General features: G+C 39.8%; 2 protein-coding genes across 2 annotated transcripts; one reads left to right on the top strand and one right to left on the bottom strand.

The window, feature by feature from the left end:
* Nucleotides 1-1438: 1438 nt before the first annotated feature.
* LOC126996440 (proton myo-inositol cotransporter-like) lies at nt 1439-12986 on the top strand. The gene is made up of 12 exons (XM_050856875.1): nt 1439-2232; nt 3284-3381; nt 4038-4166; nt 4577-4733; nt 5108-5203; nt 5398-5503; nt 5889-5992; nt 7084-7353; nt 8242-8350; nt 9033-9171; nt 9460-9612; nt 12826-12986. Exons 1-12 carry the CDS (start codon nt 2108-2110, stop codon nt 12984-12986), a joined length of 1647 nt encoding a protein of 548 aa, XP_050712832.1. The 5' UTR covers nt 1439-2107.
* Nucleotides 12987-13054: 68 nt separating this feature from the next.
* Nucleotides 13055-21397, bottom strand: LOC126996441 (carbohydrate sulfotransferase 4-like). The gene is made up of 7 exons (XM_050856876.1): nt 21341-21397; nt 18711-18803; nt 17669-17801; nt 16982-17117; nt 15427-15630; nt 14912-15161; nt 13055-14347 (listed from the first exon to the last, which is right to left on the bottom strand). The coding sequence occupies exons 2-7, from the start codon at nt 18793-18795 to the stop codon at nt 14052-14054; spliced, it is 1104 nt and encodes a 367-aa protein (XP_050712833.1). The 5' UTR covers nt 18796-18803; nt 21341-21397; the 3' UTR covers nt 13055-14051.
* Between the last annotated feature and the right edge of the window lie 4598 nt (nt 21398-25995).

Here is a 25995-nt window from a genome sequence, read left to right as displayed (position 1 = left end):
TCTCTCTCTCTCTCTCTCTCTCTCTCTCTCTCACACACACACACACACACACACACATCAAACAATAGACCAACAGTGATTCTCATTTTGCACCCCTCCATTCCCTCCTCCTCCATAGTCCACTGGCAGGGCGTGTGCCCTTGTGGCCTCGTTTTCTGTCCCTCATAGTGGGTTGTCGCTTGGTAATCTAGTGAGATAAGTCACACGTGTCATAATGTATAGTGTCAGTACTCGCTCCTAGACTCAGCGGGCGGTATGGTGTACTGCCTCAGTGGTGTATTGGTACAGTACTTTGTGTTGATTTGCACAGTAGTCTCTGGCAGATATACTACATGACCGTCCACATCATAAGTTTTGTGTTTCGAACGTACGTATTGACAGTTCGAATATCATTTGCTTTTTCTTGCCGCTTTTTTTATATTTTTTATTTCTGCGTTTGGCAGCACATGGCTGGCTCGTTGGACTACTTAATGTGTGTTTTACTCGTTTCATCAATTGTGTGTGTGCAATTAACGTTCATTAGGTCCAGGCGTTCGTTCAGCGAGGGTGGGGCTAAGGATTTTTTTTTTTTTTTTGACTAATTCAACGCGAGTTTTGAAAAGGAATTTGTGCTTCAGATTTATAGTTTACTTACACGTTTCTTAAGTGTGTGACGCATCCCTTCAGGACCTCTAGAGAACGTGTATTCTATGCATAACAATGGCAGGAATATAGATCTCGTTACATTTTTTTTTTTTGGAAAATGGACAATATATTAACACCTTAAGTACTTGAATGTATGTTAACTACTTATGTAATTAGCTATTTATGACCGAGTCTTACTGCGGATCCGTGGTTCCGAGTTCGAATCCCTACCCGGGGCAGTCGGCGTACGATCTTGCTGTTCATCCTCCCGTTTGGGATGGCCGGTAAATGGGTATCTAGGGAAACCTGGGAAAGGTAAATGAGGTAACCTGAATGTCACACTGGCCCTGTGTCCCGGGGTAATGGGTTCTTCCCGCCACAGGCCGGCTCAAGGGACAACGCGGCGGAGTGAGCACCGAGGCTACGCGCAGCTATAGCTATTATTCAACATGACCTCAATACACTACATATCCTCGCCGTCACCACCATTCTACAGCATTGCTTACAAACGGCGTTAAATCGTTAATTCCATTATCGACGTTAAGGTTTTTTGCAAACACACCTTTGAAGGGGAATTTTCAAACAGTCAGGTTTAACATTAACCGGCGCTAGGATTTGTTAAAGGAAGTTTTTTTTTCTGAACGGCGTTATATTTTAATGGAAACGCTGGAATAACGTAAAGACGGCAATTTATTATTAATATTAACTTATTATCTAAGAAGGATAAGTGCTGTCGTTTCATGCCTCACCGTTCAGGCAGGATACCCAGGCCTTGGCTTTATTCCCAAGATCTTGGGATTTCACACTTCATCTTGGGATATTTCAGATATTTATCTTTATTAATGATGTTCATTCGTATTCTGTTTTCTAATTTTCCTCAAGCAATGAATGCTGATGAATGCATTATATACATATTTTTTTTATATTATCAGGCATTATATAAAATTATTAGTTTTTGCTGCCCAAACCTACTTTGACAACTAGACTATACTTCACTTTCATAACATGGACACGTCTGTAACAGGTAAACACGGTCTTCACTTGTGCCCATTATATTTAATCTGCGGAGGACTGGCTTGATATCATTATCGAGAACCTGCAGTGTCATTTATTTCTTTAAGTATTTTCATTATTTTTATTTATTTAACGAAGTGTTTATTAAAGATAAACGATGTGTGTTAACGGCATGTAAAAAAGTTGACCATATTGTGGAATTTTAGGGTTAACGATTTAACGGTTTTATTAAAGGAAACAGCGTTGACTGACCTGTAAAATCTCCGGCCTATCGTAAATGGCGTTACCTCTCCGTTAACGATTTAACGGTTAACGGCGTTAATTTTTGGCTCACGATGCCCAACACTGATGCTACATCGCTATCCCCACGTGTCTTAAGCTTCCTCATTAATTCGCCTTTTCAGTTCTCAGCTTCCCTGCCAAACTTCATCACCCCAGCACGCACTGCCGCTGCCCTGAGTTCTGAGTGATGGCGGGGCAGGCAAGCAACGGCGTCAACTGCAACCTGGTGTTAGCGGCGCTGCTCACCTCTGTCGGTGGATTCCTTGCAGGCTACGAGGTTATTTTGTTTTCCGCATGTCTCATTCACATCAGGTAGGCCATACGGCATTGTATCTTTTTAATTTCATGGTGCTACCTACACATGTATTAATAGTTGTATAATCACACTCTGTCCTGCCTGGGGGTTGGGATGGCATGTTCCTCCCTTCTCCCTTGTTGTTTACCTGCAACAATAAACTATCAATCAATCAATCAATCATACGGCAAGTCATAGTTCCTATTCACATTTTATTCAAATACATAATATAGCGATCAGCAGTAATATATCGTCTCTAAATATAATTTACCAAGTGTGTAGATGCTATTTTATCGCATCATACTGAGTTAAATGTTTTCCCAGTCACTACTATTTGGGTCGACTGAGAGAGAGACGTTGGATGGTTTGTTTAGTGTTTTATCAGCTTGGTGAATATAATGTATGTATTGTGACCTTTTACGCTTTAAAATATACACAATTGTGGAACTAATGTATCGGCATCACGGAGATAGGAATAGCAAGATTTTGTTTCCTAATCTTCGGAAAGACAAAGTGTGTGTGTGGGGGGGGGGGGGGGCTGAACAAACTGTTCCAGAGCACAAGGGTGAATAGCTTATTAGAAAGTCTTCAAATTACGTGAGGGAAGCTAACAAGGGAGGCGAGGGGAGGTGTGAGGAAAGGAGTGGAACAGAGGAAGGTGAGTCTCTGCCCGACCTTATTATGTGTGGATGACAGGACGGCAGAGGGAGAAACGGAAGGGAAGGAAGCGAGAATGAGTCAGATGGAACCATGTAAGCATCCACGACCATGAGTAGGGATCAGTGCAAGGGGGCTAAGATGAAGAGATTGGGCGCCATGGCGAGATTATGGGAAAGTGTGTTCTCAAATAGGACAAACATTTTCCCGAGAGTACGAAGGGAGGGAGGTTTGGTCTGCCAGCTTTCTGCTTGTGTGTGGACAGTGAACCTCTTGAATCTGTTGTGAATTTGTGGTGTGTGTGTGTGTGGTAGCCGCGGAGAAGGATGGGCAAATCGGTTACTAATGGGTGAAGGGATCCAATGCTTCTGTTGGTATGGAAAGCAATTTCAATAATCATAATTATGCCAGGGAGGAGCTCCATCTGACGGTCCTGTGGCTGCAGATCCTCGGTGCCATCATTTACATCGGCGGATGTGTTGCAAGCCTATCATCAGGAGTATTGTCAGGTAAGGAGGGGGACACACACACACACACACACACACACACACACACACACACACACTGATAATGAAGATATAACCCACATTATCAGCATGCAAAATATGTTTAGGGTTGAAGTTTCTAGGAATTTCGCACCAAACAATCAATATATTTGCTCATTCCAGTTTGGTCCAGAACTAATCTGTTCCCCATCTTGTTTTCCATGTCTCAGCCTTGGCTCAGTTTTACGATCGTATTGTTATTCCGCGAGGCTACCTGTCCACCGTGCAATAACTTTACTCGTAGTACTACTTATTTATGAATGTGAATTCCCTTTCAACGAAACATATAATTGCACCGATCTTAACGCTTAGGTATTTTTAATGTTTAATTTCTCTTAACTAGATAATTCTCGTTTCGCATGCAGTGATTAACTTTATGGCACTAGTAATATCTTCTTTCTTCTGATATATTTGTATCGAACTTAAGGCTTTCCTTCTGCTGTCGTTCGTCTTTCCTTTTCAAGAAGTGAGTATGAAGACAACTTTGAAACTGAGTTTGATCTTCCTTTCAAGGCATCTTGTTTTCTTCCTCTGTTTTACTTTGTGGGGTCAACGTCTTGCTGGCAGTTTTTTTTCTGTTATATCATACGTTCTCTTGGCATGCCTCCCCTTATCCTCAGAGTTTTTTGGTCGGAAGTTTGTGATAATTTCGTCCAGCGTGACCTACATCGTCGGGGCGGTGGTGGTGGCCACTTCGTACACTCAACAGCAGATCCTGGCGGGCAGACTCATCACGGGCCTTAGTTTGGGTCAGTGTCCCTGTGTTCTCGATCGTTGTTACTCCGACTATCGCATAGAATGTTTTCTTGCAATGTGCTGCCTAAAATGTGACTGAGGGATGTTGCTTCATCTCCTCACGCACATCAGTTTAAATGCAAGTGTGTGTTTGTAACGAAGGAATTAACAGTGTTGGTAGATCAGCTAGCCTTTTTTACCCCTTTTGATTAATCTTTTATCTTTATTCCCAATGATACAACGTACATTAAAATATTTGGTTCAGACCACATCCAGCACATCATTTTAAAATTTATGCTGTCATAAATCAGAAATTTTGTGATCCGCTTATGTACTTACAATGAAATCAAACACACACACACACACACACACACACACACACACACACACACACACACACTCACTCACTCACTCACTCCCTCAGGTGCCATTACCATGTGTGTGCCCATCTTCTTGAGCGAGATCTCCACCACCACCATAAGGGGGCCCATCACAATCCTCTACTACGTCCTCTTCAGCCTTGGTCTGCTGGCGGTGACGCTCATGGGAGCAAGTTTATCAACATTACCACAAGGATGGAGGTATTGTTCATTACACACACACACACACACACGTTTCAATATATATCTTTTCGGAATAGGTCTACAACCTCTCCCTCTTGCATTGCATTGATTTATATCCCGTATCTAGTCGGATGTTCTTTAAAAAATCTTCAAGAGTTTTCGTACCTCCACATATATCTTACAATCACTTCATGATGTTCCGTAACTCTGGCACCACACTGGCTTCATGAACGCTATAATAATCAAAACATAATATCTTGGATGAACGGCACGGCATAATGATAAAAGCAACCAATGGCGGTACAAGATTGACACAATTTTGGAAACAGGTAAGTTTTTATTTGGATGAAGATGATAATTTGATAGAGTTGTGGTTCGTTCTCCTTCATCAGATATATGCCTGTGGTTGGAAGCTTCGTGGCTCTACTGCAGTTCGGTTTCTTCTTCTTCGTTCCAGAGAGCCCTCGATGGTTAATCTCTAGAGGAAGGTGAGTGATACTGAGTGAGGTGTTGGTGCGGGGCACGTGGAAGAGAGGAAGGGTTCGGTAACGCAGATGAGCTATACGAAGTGTGGTGACAGGAAGAATGAAGAGAAGAGATAGGAAAGTTGAAGATGAATAACGACAAGCAGGGTTGAGAGATTGGAAGAGAAGGGAGTGAGTGAAAGCCATTTGTGTTTCAGGGTGGAGGAGGGTCGAGAGGTACTACTTTCCCTACGACTCAAGAATTATCCATCAGAGGCCGAGGTGAACTCTATTAAAGCTGACGTGGACGCCAACGTTGACAAGGTGGGTTGATGACTGACGATAATGTTGACGTCATCATTCGCCCATTGCTGGAAGAGATTTCACGGGTGCTTTTATTTTTTTCAAGATAACTTGGCAGAGATTTGTAAGTTTCAAATATATATCTTGTAGCTTGTGACGAAATTGTGTAACAGAGGCATTAAGCACACAGTGGAAAATATGAATGGTGTCGTTTGTTAAACCGCTTGGATGGGCAAACCGCATGAATGTTTACTACTTCTTAGGGTGTGTTTACTTGCTACATACAATTGTTAGCAATACATATTGTATGTATGTATTCAATCATTACTTCAGTTACCCATGTAATTAGGTAATTAATCAAATTTCATCTACGAACCCCTGCACGCATGTCTTCCCCACGGCGCAGCGAGGTTTCCGGAATCTCTTCAAGGCCGCCTCTGTCCGCAAGGCGCTGCTGGTGGGGTCGCTGCTACAACTGTCCCAGGCCTTCTCGGGCTTCTTCACCATCACGTGAGTCCCCGAAGCCTTTTTATCGAAGAACACAGCGATGTTAATAATTTCACTTGACATATCAACCAGACATCATACTGAAAGTTGCAATGTATGTATTCATGTTTCCTTGTTCTGTGATGCTATTTTGCGTATTCAGTAAACCCTCGCTTTAACTAACCGATCGGAAGAAAGGGGGGTGACGTTATATCCGAAAATCCGAGGGATCCGAACTTTTAGTAATAATGAGCTTTGTTCGTTATAAGAGCTAAAAGTTAACTACTTCTGTCCATTTCCGAATATAACAAAGCTTGTTCGTTATAGTAGATGAAAGTTTGTATACTTACGTACATACAGTCATCACAAGTACTACATCCATACAGGGAAATTAAACAATAATTACACATTGGACACTATGTTACGCTGACCGACGTGCACAGTTACCGAACTTGTTCGGTAAATCCCCAAGGAGACTAGTCATCCACTTGCCTTCCTCGCCCCAATTCGGCACGGTGGGGGCAGCTGTAACTACCCGGTCAAGGTGGGCGGCAACGGCGCCAACGCACTGGTTCAGTTCTGGTACTGGATAGGAAGCAGTCTGATTTTGATGTTAATGATGTTCTATTTATCACGCATGTCCTACTAGTTTATTACGACTATGATTGTTACTCATTTTACGGTTAAATGATGGTGGTTTAAATTTGGAGTATATCGAGTGTCGCCTCTGACTGGATTGTATCATTTACTATAGAGTTACTCTTCGCTGTTGTTTAATTGTATGTGCATTGCGTCAGTGTAGCCTACTCTATAGTAGCTGCTTCACAGTCGTTGCTGTGTGTAGCAAGGCAAAGATAGCTATCTTTACCCTGGTGTGCAGTACGTTACGTACCCTTTTGTCTGTTTGCCCGCGTAACGGTGTGTGGGTACCAGTGTGGTTCTCGGTTTATCTGTCGTGTCGTTTTCTTGTGTAACGGTTTGTGAGCATCAGTAGGGTTCTGATTTATTTGTTTTATTTCTCTTGTTTGCCTGTGTAGCAGCGTGTGAACGTCATTAGTCGATTATTGGAGCTTGTGAGTCACTATCTGTGTATATTACCCACATCCTGATGGCAGGTTGTACAGCACCACCATCGTCACCATGACCGGGCTGGCAGGACGGACGGGTGCCATGTGGGTGGTGACCGGCATTGTGAGCGTGGGCTTGTGTGGACTGGTAGTGGGGCTGGCACTGGTGGAGAGGGTGGGTCGCCGCCCCCTCGTGCTAGCCTCCCTGCTAGGCATCGCCATCTCCCATTTGTTCGTGGCCATCACCCTCCACGTGTTGTATGACTACAGCCCTGGCGTCCAGCTGCCGGCCGCCGACCCTCAGTGTGAGGCCAATACGTAAGGAAACACTGCTTCGTTGGTTGTCAGTGTAGGCTTCAAGGTTTGTCTCAGGAGCGACTCAGTCAACGCATGCACTCCTTAAGGATACTTGAATTAGTGAAATTGTTGATGCTCATACTTTAGGTGCAATTATGTAGCGGGTAATTAGTTAGTATTTTCGTTCTTCCCTTTTACTCTGCCTCTTGTTGTTTAAGTAGTTAAAGGAAGTGTCTGCTGTATCCTAACTTTCCTTTTCCTTTATCTTTTTTTTCGTGTAATCGGATCTTTTCAGTTTCGTTCGTGTATTTATGAAACGTTTAGTCTTGGTAGATACCATCTAGAGCTGGCACAATACAGTCACTCACAGCGTTGCCGATCAGATTAAAAGCTGAACCGTAGCACTAATTTTCGTCTACCATCTTATCCGGAGATAGTGCACATATGAACGCAATGCAGCCTATAACTTTTTTTTTTCCTAGACAGACTCGTGCATTTACAAAGCTGCTTTTTACTTCGTTTTCTTCACCTCACAAAGGTACAAGTAATCTATCGGTTAGTATTGAGCCAAACAACTTTGCCGTAATCATGCCTTCATTAAATTTTCTCTCATAACTTGTTCTTTATTAAAACATTGAAATAATGAGCCATAATCTTTTGTTATCAGTGTGTGTGTGTGTGTGTGTGTGTGTGTGTGTGTGTGTGTATATATTATTTTTTTTGTGTGTGTGTGGAGGCAGAGTAAAGGGGAAGAACAAATATTAAATGCCCGTTACATAATTGTTTCTGAAATAAAAGCATCAAGACACATTAATTCAAGTCTTCCTAAAGAGGGTGTGCATAAATAAAGTTAAAAGCTCTAAAAGGCCTCGTGCAGTCCTGCTGACATCCAGTCACCTCTTCCTCCAGGTGTTCCAGTTGCATCTACAGGAGTGGGTGCGGCTTCTGCTTCTCGGGCGGGGCGGGCGACGAGCAGGACACCGCCTGCGTGTTGGCCGACTCTGCCGACTATTATCGTGTGAGTTGTTAACTTGACCCTTGTCCTCTTTTGTGCTTTATTGCAGCAAACAGTAAAACTCCATAATGTATATGATTCTTTGTGTAAGTAATATACGAGGTGCTTTGACTTTGTTTTTAAGAGTGTTAATAATCATGAGCACCTCTTCACAACGCGATACCTGCTCAGTTTCAGCCTATTCGCCGTACACGCATTAGTTTACACCTCAGTGAGCGTACAATGAGCGTGCTCAGTTTTTTTGCATAACCAACCGATTTTCCCATTCTATCCCTAATTTGATTGCATTTTGGAATGTACTTCCAGATGAGATTGATTCTCTTGTTAACACTGATAAGTTCAAAGCGTAAATCAACACCCACCTATTAACTTATTAGGTACTGTTTTCGTCTGTTCTTACTATACTGTCACTGTCTGTGTTTTTTTCATATCCATGTCTGCTCATTGAGAAGACTCTCAATAATAATAATACTAACTAGCGGGACCCATGGAAATTCCACGGTTAATGTGCATTATACAGCACCAGGAGTTAAAATTCCACGGGTAATGTGCAGGACGTAGCCAACCTATGAAAATAATAATAATAATAATAATAATAATAATAATAATAATAATAATAATAGTAATAATAATAATAATAATAATAATATAGTAATGGTAATAACAGTTATAATCTGTTCACCAGCGCGCCGTGTCCGGGTCGTGTTCCAACGCCACGTTGCTGGGCGAGGGCGCCTACACCTTCGCCTACAAGTGGTGTCCCCACCCCCAGACGTGGCTCATCCTCTTCGGCATATCACTCCAAATCTTCTTTTATTTCCTGGGTGTGTGCCAAATGTTTCTTGATACTTTTTTTTTTATAAACATAGGAGCAAAACTTAAATATTTCGAGGAAACAAAAAAAAAAAAAAAATATATATATATATATATATATATATATATATATATATATATATATATATATATATATATATATATACCGTATATATATAGGTCAAACATACAAAAATGCATTCCTTGACCCAACGAAGGTACAAAAAGTAGTGTACGCGCATTGCGTCGTGGCTTCATGACGTGCATTGGCACAGAATAATAAGTGTTGGCTCCGGCAGGGGTGGGTCCGCTGGCGTGGACTATCAACAGCGAGATCTTCCCTTGGTGGACTCGCTCCATGGCAGTCAGCATCACCAGCGCTGTCAACTGGGCCGGCTGCTGCGTCCTCGGGCTCAGTTTTCTCTCGCTCATGGAGGCCATCTTCATGCATGGTAAGCAGTGATGAAAAAAAGAAAAAAAAATACTCGCACATTATACATATATATATATATATATATATATATATATATATATATATATATATATATATATATATATATATATATATATATATATATATATATATATATATATATATATATATATATATATATATATATATATATATATATATATATATATATATATATATATATATATATATATATATATATATATATATATATATATATATATATATATATATATATATATATATATATATATATATATATATATATATATATATATATATATATATATATATATATATATATATATATATATATATATATATATATATATATATATATATATATATATATATATATATATATATATATATATATATATATATATATATATATATATATATATATATATATATATAGCTTTGGCTTTCATCCTCTTTCACTGACCAACCTGGTGAACAAGCCTATAACTTTGCTCTTCTCAATGATCTAGAGCAGCCGGTTCAGCACCCTACACGTATTCCCGACCGTCTTGGAGACCGGCCCAACATACTAGACCTCTTCCTTTCCTCTAACCCTTCTGCTTACTCTGTCAAACTATTCTCTTCGTTGGGCTCCTCCGATTATAACCTTATTTCTGTATCCTGTCCTATCGCTCCTGTACATCCTCTGGACCCACCGAAGAGGCGATGCTTCTGGGATTTTGCTTCAGCTCGATGGGAGGACCTGAGGATGTACTTTTCCGAGATCCCGTGGAATGATTACTGCTTCCAGTAGAGAAACCCCTCTGTGTGTGCCCAGCATATCACCGAGGTGATTGTCTCTGGAGTGGAGGCATACATTCCACGTACTTTTCTATTCCTCATGCTAAAAAGCCTTGGTTTAATCACGCTTGTTCTCGTGCTGTCAAAGATAGAGAGGCAGCTCACAAAAGATACCAGAGCCTCTGAACTCCCGTTAAACATGATATTTACATTTCCGCCTGGAATCGTGCCAAATCTATTCTTCGACTTACCAAAAGCTCTTTCATCAATAGTAAATGTCAAAACCTTGCTTTCTCTAATTCTTCCAGAGACTTCTGGCACCTAGCCCAAAAATATCCCCTCCAACTTCACTTTTTTTTCTTTCCCTCCTCTCCTTAACCCTTACGGCAGCACCGCCGTCTCATCTGTCTCTAAGGCTGAACTCTCCGCTCAAACTTTCTGTAACAACTCCACTCAGGACGACTCTGGGCATATTCCTCCTACTCATCCCCCCTCTGACTCCTTTATGCCTGTTATTAAGATTCTTAAGAATGGTGTTTTCTATGCCCTCTCTGGCCTCAACTCTCGGAAGGCTTATGGACCTGATGGAGTGTCTTCTATTGTCCTTAAAAACTGTGCCTCAGTGCTGACACCCTGCATGGTCAAACTCTTTCGCCTCTGCCTGTCAACATCTACCTTTCCTTCCTGCTGGAAGTACGCCTTCATACAGCCTATAGCTTTACTTTCCTGTCTATCTAAAGCTTTTGAATCAATCCTTAACCGGAAGATTCAAAAGCACCTTTCCACTTCTGACCTTTTATCTGATCGCCAGTATGGGTTCCGCAAGGGGCGTTACTGGCGATCTTCTTACTCTCTTAACTGATTCTTGGTCTTCCTCTTTTAGCCGTTTCGGTGAAACTTTTTCAGTTGCGCTAGACATATCAAAAGCCTTCGATAGAGTCTGGCACAATTTTTTGCTTGCTAATCTGCCCTCTTACGGTTTCTATCCTTCTCTCTGTTCCTTTATCTCCAGTTTCCTTTCCGGCCGTTCTATCTCTGCTATGGTAGACGGTTACTGTTCTTCCCCTAAACCTATCAACAGTGGTGTTCCACAGGGCTCTGTTCTATCACCCACTCTCTTTCTATTATTCATCAATGATCTTCTTTCCATACACAAACTGTCCTATCCACTCATACGCTGATGACTCCACTCTGCATTATTCAACTTCTTTCAACAGAAGACCCTCTCAACAGGAATTACATGACTCCAGGCTGGAGGCTGCAGAACGCTTAACCTCAGATCTTGCTATCATTTCCGATTGGGGTAAAAGGAACTTTGTGTCCTTCAGTTCCTCAAAAAACCCAATTTCTCCACCTATCAACTCGACACAATCCTCCAAACACCTATCTCCTGTTCTTCGACAACACTCAGCTGTCACCTTCTTCAACACTAAACATCCTCGATCTATCCTTAACTCAAAATCTTAACTGGAAACTTCACATCTCCTCTCTCACCAAATCAGCTTCGTTGAGGTTGGGCGTTCTGTATCGTCTCCGTCAGTTCTTCTCACCAGCGCAGTTGCTATTCATATACAGGGGCCTTGTCCGCCCTAGTATGGAGTATGCATCTCACGTGTGGGGGGCCTCCACTCACACAGCTCTCTTGCACAGAGTGGAGTCTAAGGCTCTTCGTCTCATCAGCTCTCCTCCTCTTACTGATAGTCTTCTACCTCTTAAATTCCGCCGCCATGTTGCCTCTCTTTCTATCTTCTATCGATATTTTCACGCTGACTGCTCTTCTGAACTTGCTAACTGCATGCCTCCCCTCTTACCGCGGCCTCGCCGCACACGATTTTCTACTCAAGCTCATCCTTTTACTGTCTAAATCCCTTACGCACGAGTTAACCAGCATCTTCACTCTTTCATCCCTCACGCTGGTAAACTCTGGAACAATCTTCCTTCATCTGTATTTCCTCCTGTCTACGACTTGAACTTTTTCAAGAGGAGGGTATCAGGACACCTCTCCACCCGAAATTGACCTATCTTTCAGCCACTCCTCTAACTCTTTTTAGGAGCAGTGAGTAGCGGGCTTTTTTTTCATTATTGTTTCCTTTTTTTATGCCCTTGAACTGACTCCTTTGCTGTAATATATATATATATATATATATATATATATATATATATATATATATATATATATATATATATATATATATATATATATGCTAACTATATTGATATGTAATTATGTAGAATGTGTGTAGGTAGGCAGTATCCAGACGTCTCATTCACTGAAATATGTAGGCATTTACACGAGTAGGCAGTATGCCTTTTATGCGCTACTTTACTTTTATAATAGAATAGATAAGTAGATGTTATATATACATTTTTATAATTGAAAATTCCTGGTTAATGCCCTGCTTTCATGGGTGGTCTATTCCGGTGTGTCCAGGAGTGTTCTACCTACTGACGGGGGTGAACCTTGTGTTTCTGTTGGTGTTCTACTTCATCCTGCCGGAGACGGCGGGCGTGAGTCTGGAGGACATGGAAAAGCTCTTCAGGATGCATCTCGGAACACTCGGCCTGAAGAAGAACCGTGTGGCATCCGAGTGAGGTCACAGAGAGGAAGGTCAGGGGGGGGAGTAGAGAGAGAGAGAGAGAGAGAGAGAGAGAGAGAGAGAGAGAGAGAGAGAGAGAGAGAGAGAGAGAGAGAGAGAGAGAGAGAGAGAGAGAGAGAGAGAGAGAGAGAGAGAGATTTTTTTCCCGTGCTTAATAAAAACATTACCGTTAGGTATTTACAAGAGCATTAACATTAAAAAATAAAAATAAATCATCCAGTGTTAACATAAACTCCTTCGAGAATGATAATTCAGATCTCACCGAGAATACGCGGAACAGTTTTGTCCTCTCCACCATGCGAAGAACATTGCTAAATAAAGTGTTCAGCGAAGAGCAACAAATTTGATCTCTTCCATGTGTCTGTTCTTTTTTTCATTTGCTTTTTTTTTCTCATTCATTATAGTGATACCCAGCATCGATCTTTTCATCCATCTTCTGGTGCTTCTCAGTCTCCTTTCCAGTGACTTGGCCGGTGTCATGTCATCCGTGTGTCACGACGTGGGGGACTCGCTGATTGACTTTTCCTCAAGTATAACAGTAGTCTCAATAAGTTACATTGTTTTCCGTAAGCACTGCATCCCAGCTTTATTCGACTTGTTATTTCCAGGTCACAAGAGGGATTTGGTTGTATTATTTGTCATGTATACTTATTAATTTACTGTTCCTTGGGGTTTGTCTTGCATGACTATTTGTATAATTTGTGCATAACTGTTACACATAACTTTAGTTTTCTTATTCAGCTTTAGCTCTACGTTTAGAATATTCCTGTTTAGATCTTCTATCGTATGTATGCAGAAAAATAAAAAACAGTGACATTAACATTTGTGAAGCTCATTGTGTATAGAAGCAGCCACGTGCAAGTTGGAAGATGATTGGTGAACTGGACGAAAGGAATACGAAAAAGACCTGAAAGACAATGACAGTCAATGAACTCGGGTAAGCCAATCCCAAGACTAAAACATGGTAGCTTCATGGTCGAGTATGAAGAGAGGAGAAACGCAAAGAATAGACTTATGTCAGAGATAATATATTATTTAGTATAAATAACAAGTGTCCTTATTAACCAGTCGCAAGAGATAAAGAGGCATTTCTGGCAACACTCAAACTCCCGAACAGTCGATGGCCAAGTTTAGAAATGACCGAGGAACAATATTTTTCCGTTTCGTTGAGCAGATCTTCCTTGATTTCCCAGCGCCATGCCTCGTACTCCTGTCGCGTGTTCCGCACCGTGCCGAACACCGGGGTTTTGTTACTTTTCTTCATGTGGGTGTGCTTCTCCAAGAACCGTAGCCATAACGGAGGGAGATTTGCGTTGGGGTCATCGCTAAGGAACCGCCACAGCTTCTTTGCCTCAGCTGCACAATTTTGGGAGATGATTATTGGGGGAACTTTTAGGTTTGTTGTGCTGAATGTTGCAACCTTAGGATTATTATTTATTTAGTCGGAATATCCTATTCCATATGCACTTTTTATTATCGATCGATTGATCGATAGATAGATGTATATATATATATATATATATATATATATATATATATATATATATAGATATATATATATATATATATATATATATATATATATATATATATATATATATATATATATATATATATATATATATATATCTATATATATATATATATATATATATATATATATATATATATATATACATGTGTGTGTGTGTATATATATATATATATATATATATATATATATATATACATGTGTGTGTGTGTGTGTGTGCTCCTCATCCTAGGCAGTATGCATAACATTAATTGTTATCCAGCAATTAATACCAGTGCGGTACCGATATTTAAGTTTTCGCATAATGAAATACTTAATGAAAGGTAAATAAATAAAGAAACAGATTACCGATTAGATTACTTCCCTATTAGAGCACTTAGGGCACTGACCTCCTGAATCGAGACAGAAATTCTCATACTCGAGTCTTAGAGCTCTGCCAGGAAATTTTTCTTGCAACTCTTGTATCTGCGCTAAGTCGTCTTCAATCAGTGGACACGCTTCCATTGGGCTCAACTTGAGGAGGTGGGCCCACATTGAACGCAGAGACGCTCGGGGATCACGTATCATATAGACGAGTTTCATGTCATAATTCTCGTCACTGAGCATCTCCTTCAGCCATCTGATGCGGTAGCGAATTACCTGTGGGGCGGATGCACGGATGTGACTTTGCCTCGGCTCAGAACTCCATGCCATAATCTGCCAGTGTGAAGGCAGATCACGAACATGTTGGGAGACGATGCGATAATATGATAACCTGAACCCGTGTCTCTGTATGGCGTTTATGTTTGGGGGATAATGAGTCTTGGAAATGAAAATAACTTCACACCCATTGGACCCTGTTTTCCGCCACATTAGCGTATGTATTTACTATTTTTACTACATCCTTCCGTTCCTTAATCTATACCTTGATTATCATTAGCTCCTCTTGAAGACATTTTCTGCTGAGGGAGTCGACGGTGAAGCACTCGCGGGCTGACTTGCACCGGTGAGTCATCGGGTGGCGCACAACGTTGCCCTTGGAGCGGGTGTACAGCCACTCAATGAAGGGCTCCGAGAAACGGCACTCGAACATATCGCGCAGGAAAGGTATCCCTTGTACCTCTGTCACCTGCATTGTTGTTGTTGTTGCCAGGATTATAATGATGGTGATGCTGAGAGGTAGGAGGAGGAGGATAGGGAAGATGATGATGATGGGGATGTGGAAGAGAAGTAGGAGGAGAAGGATGGTGATGATGATGACGATGAGGAGGAGGAGAAAGAGGAAGAGGATGGAAAAAGGAAGAGGATGGTAAAAATGATGAAGAGGAGGAGAAGGGTGCTGACAAAAGTAAAAATTGTAACTAAAATACCGGCACAATGTTTTGCTTTCTAAACTACACTCTATGGATACTGTCACTCTCTTTGCACTTTCATCTCCGACTCTCTATTGTCCATTAATGATCTCTCCAAAACAAACTTTTCTATCCACGCAAACGCCGACGACTCTACATTACTCAGCATCTTTTTAACAGAAGACCCTACCTACAGGAATTACAGGACTCAAAGCTAGACGCCAATGAACGCTTGCTTAACCTCAGATATTGCTATCATTCTAAATGGGGCAGAAGTAACTTAGTATCCTTTTATGACTAAAACTTGATTTATTCACCTATCAACTCGAAATAATCTTCCAAATATCTACCCCTATTCTTCCGAAACACTCAGTTATTCACTTCTTTCACAATAAACATTCACAGTCTATCCATAACTCAAAATTTTAACTAAATCTTCATATTTCCTCTCCTACTAAATCAGTTTCCTCGAGGTTAGGGGTTCTGTATCGTCTCCACCAGTTTTTTTTTTTTCTAACTCACGGATGTTGTCCATATGCAGGGCCTTATCCGCCCTCGTATGGAGTATGGATCTCATGTGTGGGGGTTCCACACACACACACAACCCTTTTTGACAGAGTAGAATCAAAGGCTCTTCGTCTCATCAACTTCCCTCCTCATGCTGATAGTCTTCTACCTCTTAAATTCCGCTGCAATGTTGCCTCTCTATCTTCTATCGATATTTTCATGATGACTGCTCTTCTGAACTTGCTAACTGCATGCCTGCAATCCTCTCGTGGCCCCGCTTCACATAACATTCTACTCTAGTTTATTCCTAAGCTATCCAAATACCTTATGCCAGAGGCAACTAGCATCTTCATTCTTTCATCTCTATCGTTGGTAAACTTTGAAACATCCTTCGTCTGCATTTTCTGCTGACTAAGACTTCAACTCTTTCAAGGAAGTATCAAGACACCTCTACTTCCGAATTTGACCCTCTCTTCTGGCCACTCAGCCTTGTTCACTTTTTCAGTAACTGTTTAGCGGGCTTTTATTTTCCCCCTGGAGCTGCTACTTTTACTGTAAAAAAAGTTAACTAATATAACCTATCTTAAAGAGTCACACCCAAACACATACACAAACACACACCTTGGTACCAGTGGAAGCTCTCACAAACAGCCCTGGTTCAAAGAGATATATCGAAGGTTTTTCTTGCGCCATCAGCTCCCCCATCAGACTCGTGCCGCTGCGGCCCATCGAGCCCGCCAACACCCACACGCGTACCCTGGCAGAGAGACAGATAGGGAGATAGATAAAAAGATAGATAGGTAGGTAGAGAGAGAGATGTATTTATATGATCAAAATTCATATAGCGATGAACTTTTTCCAATTATCAAAGTAACAATAATAATAATAATAATAATAATAATAATAATAATAATAATAATAATAATAATAATAATAATAATAATAATAATAATAATAATAATAATAATAATAATAATAATAATAATAATAATTATTATTATTATTATTATTATTATTATTATTATTATTAGTAGTAGTAGTAGTAGTAGTAGTAGTACAGTCATTAGCAAACAGAGTTGGGGCTAATGACCTCCAAGCTATGGAGCCCTCCATGATTATGTGTCGGGAAAATAAACATGGGTGGAGGTATCATTTTATTATATAGTAGTAGTAATAGTAGTAGTAGTAGTAGTAGTGGTAGTAGTAGTAGTAGTAGTAGTAGTAGTAGTAGTAGTAGTAGTAGTAGTAGTAGTTAATTAATATCACTATGACAACTTATATGATTATAATTATGCGTCGATTTCTCACCTCTTCCTTTGGGTGTCTGTTTCCGCCACTTCCTCGACAGGAGTTGAAAACTTCTCTGTTTTCTCGGTCATCTCGAGGGAACGTGAAAGTTTCTCTTCGCCCTTGTCCTGTCGCTGCTTCGAGTAGTAACGTCCTGAAATTATGATATTAAATCAAAATCATGATAATTACTACTACTACTAATAATAATAATGATGTGTGTGTGTGTGTGTGTGTGTGTGTGTGTATATATATATATATATATATATATATATATATATATATATATATATATATATATATATATATAAATATATATAGATATATATATATATATATATATATATATATATATATATATATATATATATATATATACACACACACACACACACACACGTAGTACCGAGGGGAGGCGGTGGCTGAATCGACAGAGTAACAGCACCGCGTTCTGGAGGACGCGAGTTCAATCCCCCCCCCCGGTGCCACCAAGCTGGGATTTTTCAGCCGCCGCCGAGTGGCTTAAAACTACCCACATACTGTCCAGAAGACCACCTATACACCCGGACTCTAGATTCTAGGATTAAAGATGAGCTCCGGGAGGGCAGCATGAGCCAGTGCAAGATGGCGCCACTATAAACACTCGCCTGCGCCAGAACGGGCTGGGCCGACCATCAGGACCCACCGGGAAGAAGCCTTGGGCCGACCATCAGGCCCCACCGGGAAGAAGCCTACCGGCGCTATAGGCCGCGACGTAAAAAAAGAAAATAAAAAAATAAAAAATAAAAACGTGTGTGTGTGTGTGTGTGTGTGTGTGATTATACTTTAAGCAAATGCTCATTATTGTCGATCTCTGGGTACTGTCAAGACCTTACACACCACACACTCCATCCCCCTTGCTCAAAGAGGGACAGTAACCACTCCTAGTCAACGGAAAAAATCTGGCCTGAGTGGGGCTCGAACCGCCGCCTGTTTGGCCGTGAAGCTTTGCAGCGCGCCGCTCTGACCTATTGAGCTACCAGAGCGGTGTGTGTGTGTGTGTGTGTGTGTGTACCTCACTCACCTCCGACATTGAGGAAAATGATGCATATGTAGGTCGTAGAACACGCCATAATCAGCAGAGTATGGAACCTTCTGCGGAACTCCATTCTTTTACCTTATGGACAGAGATAAGTATGTTTATATATATATATATATATATATATATATATATATATATATATATATATATATATATATATATATATATACATATATATATATATATATATATATATATATATATATATATATATATATATATATATATATATATATATATATATATATATATATATATATATATATATATATATATATATATATATATATATATATATATATATATATATATATATATATATATATATATATATATATATATATTTTTTTACAGCTAAGGAGACAGTTCAAGGGCGTAAATATAAAAAAAATATATAAAAAGCACCCTACTCACTGCTCCCGAACAGAGGTCACAGGAGTGTCCAAAACGAGCGGTCAATTTCGGGAGGAGAGGTGTCCTGATACCCTTCTTTTGAAAGAGTTCAAGTCGCAGGCAGGAGCAAATACAGATGAAGGAAGATTGTTCCAGAGTTTACCAGCGTGAGGGATGAAAGAGTGAAGATGCTGGTTGACACTTGCATAAGGGGTTTGGACAGCATAGGGATGAGCATGAGTATAAAGTCGTGTGCAGCGGGGCCGCGGGAGGAGGGGAGGCATGCAGTTAGCAAGTTCAGAAGAGCAGTCAGCATGAAAATATCGATAGAAGATAAAGAGGCAACATGGCGGCGGAATTTGAGAGGTAAAAGACTATCAGTATGAGGAGGAGAGCTGATGAGACGAAGAGCCTTTGACTCCACTCTGTCAAGGAGAGCTGTGTGAGTGGTGGACCCCCCCCCCCACACACACACACACATGAGATGCATACTCCATACGAGGGCGGACAAGGCCTCTGTAAATGGATAGCAACTGTGCTAATAAATCATAATTGTAAATTAGCTTTTGAATAAAAAATATTGTAATTGATCTTTTAAGTTAAAAAGTAATTGTAAGTAACGGATTTTGCATAATGAGAAAAATAAATTTCCTTCTTATACAAATTATGATATGGGATTCATATTCATTTTTTTTCAGAAATTATGATAATTTTTATTAAGATACACGGGTATTATCTTTGTTTAATGTTTATATTTTAAAAATGCATAATTTTTGCATTTATTTCAGCTCCCAAATGGTGCAATTCCCATGTTCAAATTAAATTTTGGTGAAGAAAAATTGTTTGTTCTGCTCCTAAGTGCAATTTTCTTGTTTGAAGTTTGCTAATGAAAATGTTTTTATTTTTATTTTTACTTACCAGAAGTAGTTTCCTTTTCAAACTGTACGCACAACAAAGCGCAAATTTAGTACAGTAAATATTGTTTTTCAGTGTAAGAACTAATTTCGGTGAGAACATCAAAGCAAAAATATGTGAAATGAAGCTTGTTTGTTGCCTACTTGTCAACAGAATACTTGTCTTATTTAGGCATGTCACGTACTACCATAAAAACTTTTGGACATGTTCTGCACTTTTTCTGACTTATTGGAAACATATCACTATAGTCGGTTCCACGAGAGCTGGCGTAGATTTTCCTTCAGGGGTGGACTCGCGGACTTGGTATCATTGCATGGGTGATACTTTTACGTTTTGGTAGGACTGCAAAGTCAATCATATGCGCATCAGAACAAGTTAAGAATTGGCCAATGAGAGTGCAGTACTATCACTGTCATAGTACTGCACTCTCATTGGCCAATTCTTAACTTGTTCTGATGCGCATAAAATTGACTTTGTATTCCTATCAAAAACCTTTGTGAGTTGTAAGGTAACAGATTGCACCGATAAAAAATAATGCAATAATACTTTTATTGGTAGGTATGTGCCTTTTGAACAATTATAAATTAATCTGAAACGACATTCATAACAAAACTAAGTCAAAACTGCCCGTAAACGGACAATGTCCAGGGACTGAAGCAACTGTTGAGGCTAGACTTTTTTTTACTACTTTTTACTTCTACAGAGTGCTAGACTACAGTCTAATTGACTCATTTAATGTAAGATTTCTTGGTATATTTTTAGGCCTGGCTTGGTTATAATGTGTAGTGATGCTCCGGAGTCATAACGGAAACAATGGCTTTGGGCAAGAACCTTCTCATTTCTTTCATCGTCCGTCCTATCATTATTCCTGAAATGTGCTTCACACACCTGCCACAGACTGCGAAGTCTGTTACAATCGTCCATCACTCTTGATAAACCAATATTTCCCATCTTCATCAAATCCAATTTCATATTTCTTGAGCACGTTGCTACATATCTTATCTTCCCATTCTGCTACAATAGATTCGTTAAGGTAACCCTTGCTCAAGCTTGTTATCCACATTTTAATCAGAATAAAGTCTCTACGCACCCTTTATCCATTCAGAGAATACATATTTAGACGTTAAAGTCCATTCATATTGGACATGTTTATGAAAAACTGAAAATATGTATGTAATAAGTTCGATTGTTTCATTAATAACAGTAAATCCTTAAAAAGGATGCGCTAGGTATCAGCAACTTTCACAAATAAGGTGAAGGATGGAGAAAGTGGTGACGTCTTGAGGAGAACGTCGGAGTATTACCTGGGCGAGGGTGAGCTTGTGGATGGCTCAGAGGGGAAGTGATAACTAGAGGGTCGCGAACACACACACACACACACACACACCTCTCTCTCTCTCTCTCTCTCTCTCTCTCTCTCTGAGGAACAAGTGTTTCAGTAATGTTTCATTGTCTCACACAAGTGCACGGTAACATCAGGAGGTGTCCTGGCTGAGGTATGGCTAATGACTTCCTATAATAAACGTTATTGTTCGAACACTTGTACGTCACCATGTGTCCGTAAACAACACAAAAAATGAAAGGAATATACTTGTGTGTGTGTGTGTGTGTGTGTATATATATATATATATATATATATATATATATATATATATATATATATATATATATATATATATATATATATATATATATACACACACACACACACACACACACACACACACACACAACGTACAAGTGTTCGAACAATAACGTTTATTATAGGAAGTCATTAGCCATACCTCAGCCAGGACACCTCCTGATGTTACCGTGCACTTGTGTGAGACAATGAAACATTACTGAAACATATATATATATATATAGATATATATATATATATATATATATATATATATATATATATATATACACACACATATACATACATCCATACATATACATATATACACATACCCATATATACACATACATACATATATATACATAGATAGATAGATAGATAGATAGATAGATAGATAGATAGATAGATAGATAGATAGATAGATAGATAGATAGATAGATATAGATATATATAGATATAGATAGATAGATAGATAGATAGATAGATAGATAGATAGATAGATATAGATATAGATATAGATATAGATCATCTGGCCCCACCGGGAAGAAGCCTTGGGCCGACCATCAGGCCCCACTGGAAGAAGCCTTGGGCCGACCATCAGGCCCCACCAGGAAGAAGCCTGGGGCCGACCCTCAGGCCCCACCGTGAAGACGCATACCGGCGCAATAGGCCGCGACCTAAATATATATATATATATATATATATATATATATATATATATATATATATATATATATATATATATATATGTATATATATATATATATATATATATATATATATTAATTCTCATGTGTAATGGATCCAAACTGGTTCTCCCAAAGAAAGTTTATTTTGTTTAATGATGAATAAAGATTGCAAAAACACCAACTATCTCTAAATACAGTACAAAAGTGCTGCAAAATCTGGAGCGAAACCTTAAGGGTGTCGTTTTGCCCCACCTTCCCCCACTCGTGCAAGCGTCGTGCCAAGATAATCCACCACACAAGGGGGACTGGCCAAAGTGCACCAATTTCCAACGATACCAAAACGAGCCACGATCGTTGCGCTTTCGTCCCATGATCGCCTATGTGTGAGTAGGGTTTAGATATCAATATAAGGTGAGCCATTGGTTTTGGCAAGGTGAATAGGTCAAGAAGTAGCTAAGTGTTGCTGCTGCCGATGATAATAATGATGTTGAAGATGGGTGTTTATACATACTTTCATGTGTTATTTTCATTGTATTGTAATTCTGAGCATCTTTTACCAATTACAAATCCAGTCAATGAGGACACTATCCAGGATGTTTCATAGAGCCCGCGCCCGCACATTGCTTGCTGTGACCACTCTGCGGCCAGAAGCTGCTCCCCGGTGGCCAATCAGCAGCGGCGGCGGTGCGGGCTGCGGCCAATCAGCGGGTGGTGAGACCAAGGGTGAGACGGCGTTATGTGAATTTGCTCGCTCCTGAAAAATAGCTCGCACGGACAAATTCAACTTCTCTACTCTTTCAATATTTTACCCTCTGTTAATGTTTACTTGGTCATCCTTGTTCCCCCCCACATATGTCACATGCATTATATAAATACATTTAATCGATACAAGGCAATACACAGACCTTATGACAAATACATATGGGATATTTGTAAGTGTACTATCACTCAGTGCCCACCCATATGTCATTGCCTACTTGTGGTCTAATTTAACCTCAAAGCATGCCGTAGAGTCAAAACAAAATATTATCGGTCAACATCAATCTGGATAAAGAGCACATGCAGGTTGTTTGACTAGAAGAGTAGCAATATATATACCTATACCCACCCCCATCCGAAGACTGATATAGTGGCATACGATAGGTAGGTTTATGAAGAGGATATATGCAAAGACTAATAGCATCATAGGTGAAGATCATTGGGAAAGAGGAATTAATGATACAACAGACTGGAGGAGAAAGACGGGGGAATCAGTACTGTGTTAGGACTGTAGCTATATAGTGTGAAGAGGAAGCAATGACGTTATTTCTAGCGCAATGTTGGGAAAAAAGATCTCGGCATTAAAATAGAAATAAAAAGTGTAATGGTAGGCTACACACAAAAAAGAGCAGAGAAAGTAGGTATATGCAAAAAGAAAAGATCAGAGTGGTACGCCAAAGTGAAGAAAACAAAGAAAAAGGAAATTGGAAAGCAAAAGTCTGTGTAAGCAAAGCCAATTAAAGTGTACACAGAAAAAAAAATTCAGGGTAGAGTGAATTAAGTGGCTGTAAATGTGCATAGTGAACTGTAGCCTATGTGTGAAGAAGAATCAAGGAAGAGGAGGAAGATTCAGAAGAAGTGTTTTACTGTAAAGAAAGAAAGGCCAAGAAAGAGGTGTTTCACGGTAAAGAAAAGTAAAGATAAGTATTTTACGGTAAAGAAAAGTGCTAAAGAAAGACAGAAGTGTTTTACGGTAAAGGGAAAGATCGAAGTGTTTTACGGTAAATAGAAAGTGTTAAAGAAAGAAAGAAGTACGTGTTTTACGGTAAAGAAAGGAAAGAAAGAATGTTTTACGGTAAAGAAGAAGTACGTTTTACGGTAAAGGAAAATAATTGTTTTACGGTAAAGAGGAAGAAGTGTTTTATGATAAAGAAGAAGAAGAGAAGAAGAAAAAGAAGAAGAAGAAGAAGTGTTTTACGGTAAATAAGAAAAAGAAGTGCTTTACGGTAAAGAAGAAGTGTTTTACGGTAAAGAAAGAAAGGAAGAAGTGTTTTACAATAAAGAAGAAGTGTTTTACTGGAAAGAAAGAAAGGAAAGGAAGAAGTGTTTTACGGTGAAGAAGATGATGAAGAAGTGTTTTACGGTAAAAAAGAGTGTTTTACGGTAAAGAAGATAAAGAAGAAGAAGTGTTTTACAGTAAAGGGAGGAAAAAGTGTGTTACGATAAAAAAGAAGCAGAAGTGTTTTACGGTGTTTTACGGTAAAGAAGAAGAAGAAGAAGTGTTTTACGGTAGAAGAAGAACTCTTTTTACGGTAAAGAAGAAGAAAAAGAAGAATAAAAGGAAGAAGTGTTTTACGGTAAAGAAGAAATGTTTTACGGTAAAGTAGAAGATGAAGAAGAAGTGTTTAACGGTAAAGATGAAGAAGAGGAAGAGGTGTTTTACGCTAAAGAAGAAGAAAAAGTGTTTTACGCAGAGGGGAAGTGTGTCTTCATGGTGTCTGTGCCTGAGTGGTGATCCTGATCTTGATGTCACAGGTGGCTTGAGATTTATCTCCAGCCAGGCCTTTGTATCGGCAGCTTCTGTTATTGATTGATTGATTGATAGTTTATTGTTGCAGGTAAACAACAAGGGAGAAGGAAACACAGAAAATCAGTGTTCAACTACTTGGGCCAAGATGTCATTGCCTACATCTTTCAAGCCACATGCTCTCCAAGAACTCTCACTATACCTCAATCACTCGTACCTCTACATGCTGCACAGTCTCGTCGATCCACACCCGTCACACATCTGGCACAATTTGCTGCGGGACTCAGACCATATTATCTATAGTTCCTTGCATGCACATCCAAACACTGCGCTCTAGCACGGAAAGGAAGATATCACCTCCGAGGCCTCCCTCATACCACACCTCACACTTTTTGGGGCCTCCCTATAACTACCAGTCTATAGGGGTTTCCTTACTTTCCATGTCGTTCTTCCACTTGTTCAATCCCTCATTTTTTACTGCCATGCCCATCACATTCTTCCACTTTCTTACATCCCACTCAAACCCCTCTCCGTTCCTGTTCGTTATATTTTCCATTCAAACACATTAATTCTGCCCATCTTCAAAGGGTCGGTACACCCACCTACTTAACATAACATTCCTGTCTATCATTCGCCCACAGTTATTCGCCCATTTGTCATATCTTACAATCCATATGTATGGTCGGTCTTTCGTGCTAACCTTGCATCCTCCATTCGATCGCTCCAGTCTCATTTTATATCTCAAGGTTGCCTTCACTATTCGCATATCTTTCCCTAAAAGTGCTCCATATCCCATGTCACCCCTAATTAAGAGCCTCGATCTACGTATATATACTGCTGCAAACCTTGGTGCATTCAATGGCATTCTTGCTACTCTATTCTGCCCCACTTCCAGTTTCTCTATCTCACTGTCGTTGCTTGTCACCACATCAATTCCATACATATATATCTTAATTTAATTGTTGTAACCCTTGACCCGTTTGAATACTTCTATCAGAATTAAGTTAGTGTATCCTTAGTTGTATAATCACACTTTGTAATGCTTGGGGGTTGGGATGGCATGTTCCTCCCTTCTCCTTTGCTGTTTTCTTGCAACAATAAACTATCAATCAATCAATCCATGTTTGGTGGTGGTGGTGG

The sequence above is a fragment of the Eriocheir sinensis genome, chromosome 10, assembly GCF_024679095.1.
Source record: "Eriocheir sinensis breed Jianghai 21 chromosome 10, ASM2467909v1, whole genome shotgun sequence".
Classification (NCBI taxonomy): domain Eukaryota; kingdom Metazoa; phylum Arthropoda; class Malacostraca; order Decapoda; family Varunidae; genus Eriocheir; species Eriocheir sinensis.
The sequence above is the reverse complement of the archived record's forward strand: the minus strand, read 5'-3'. Positions and strand labels throughout refer to the sequence as shown.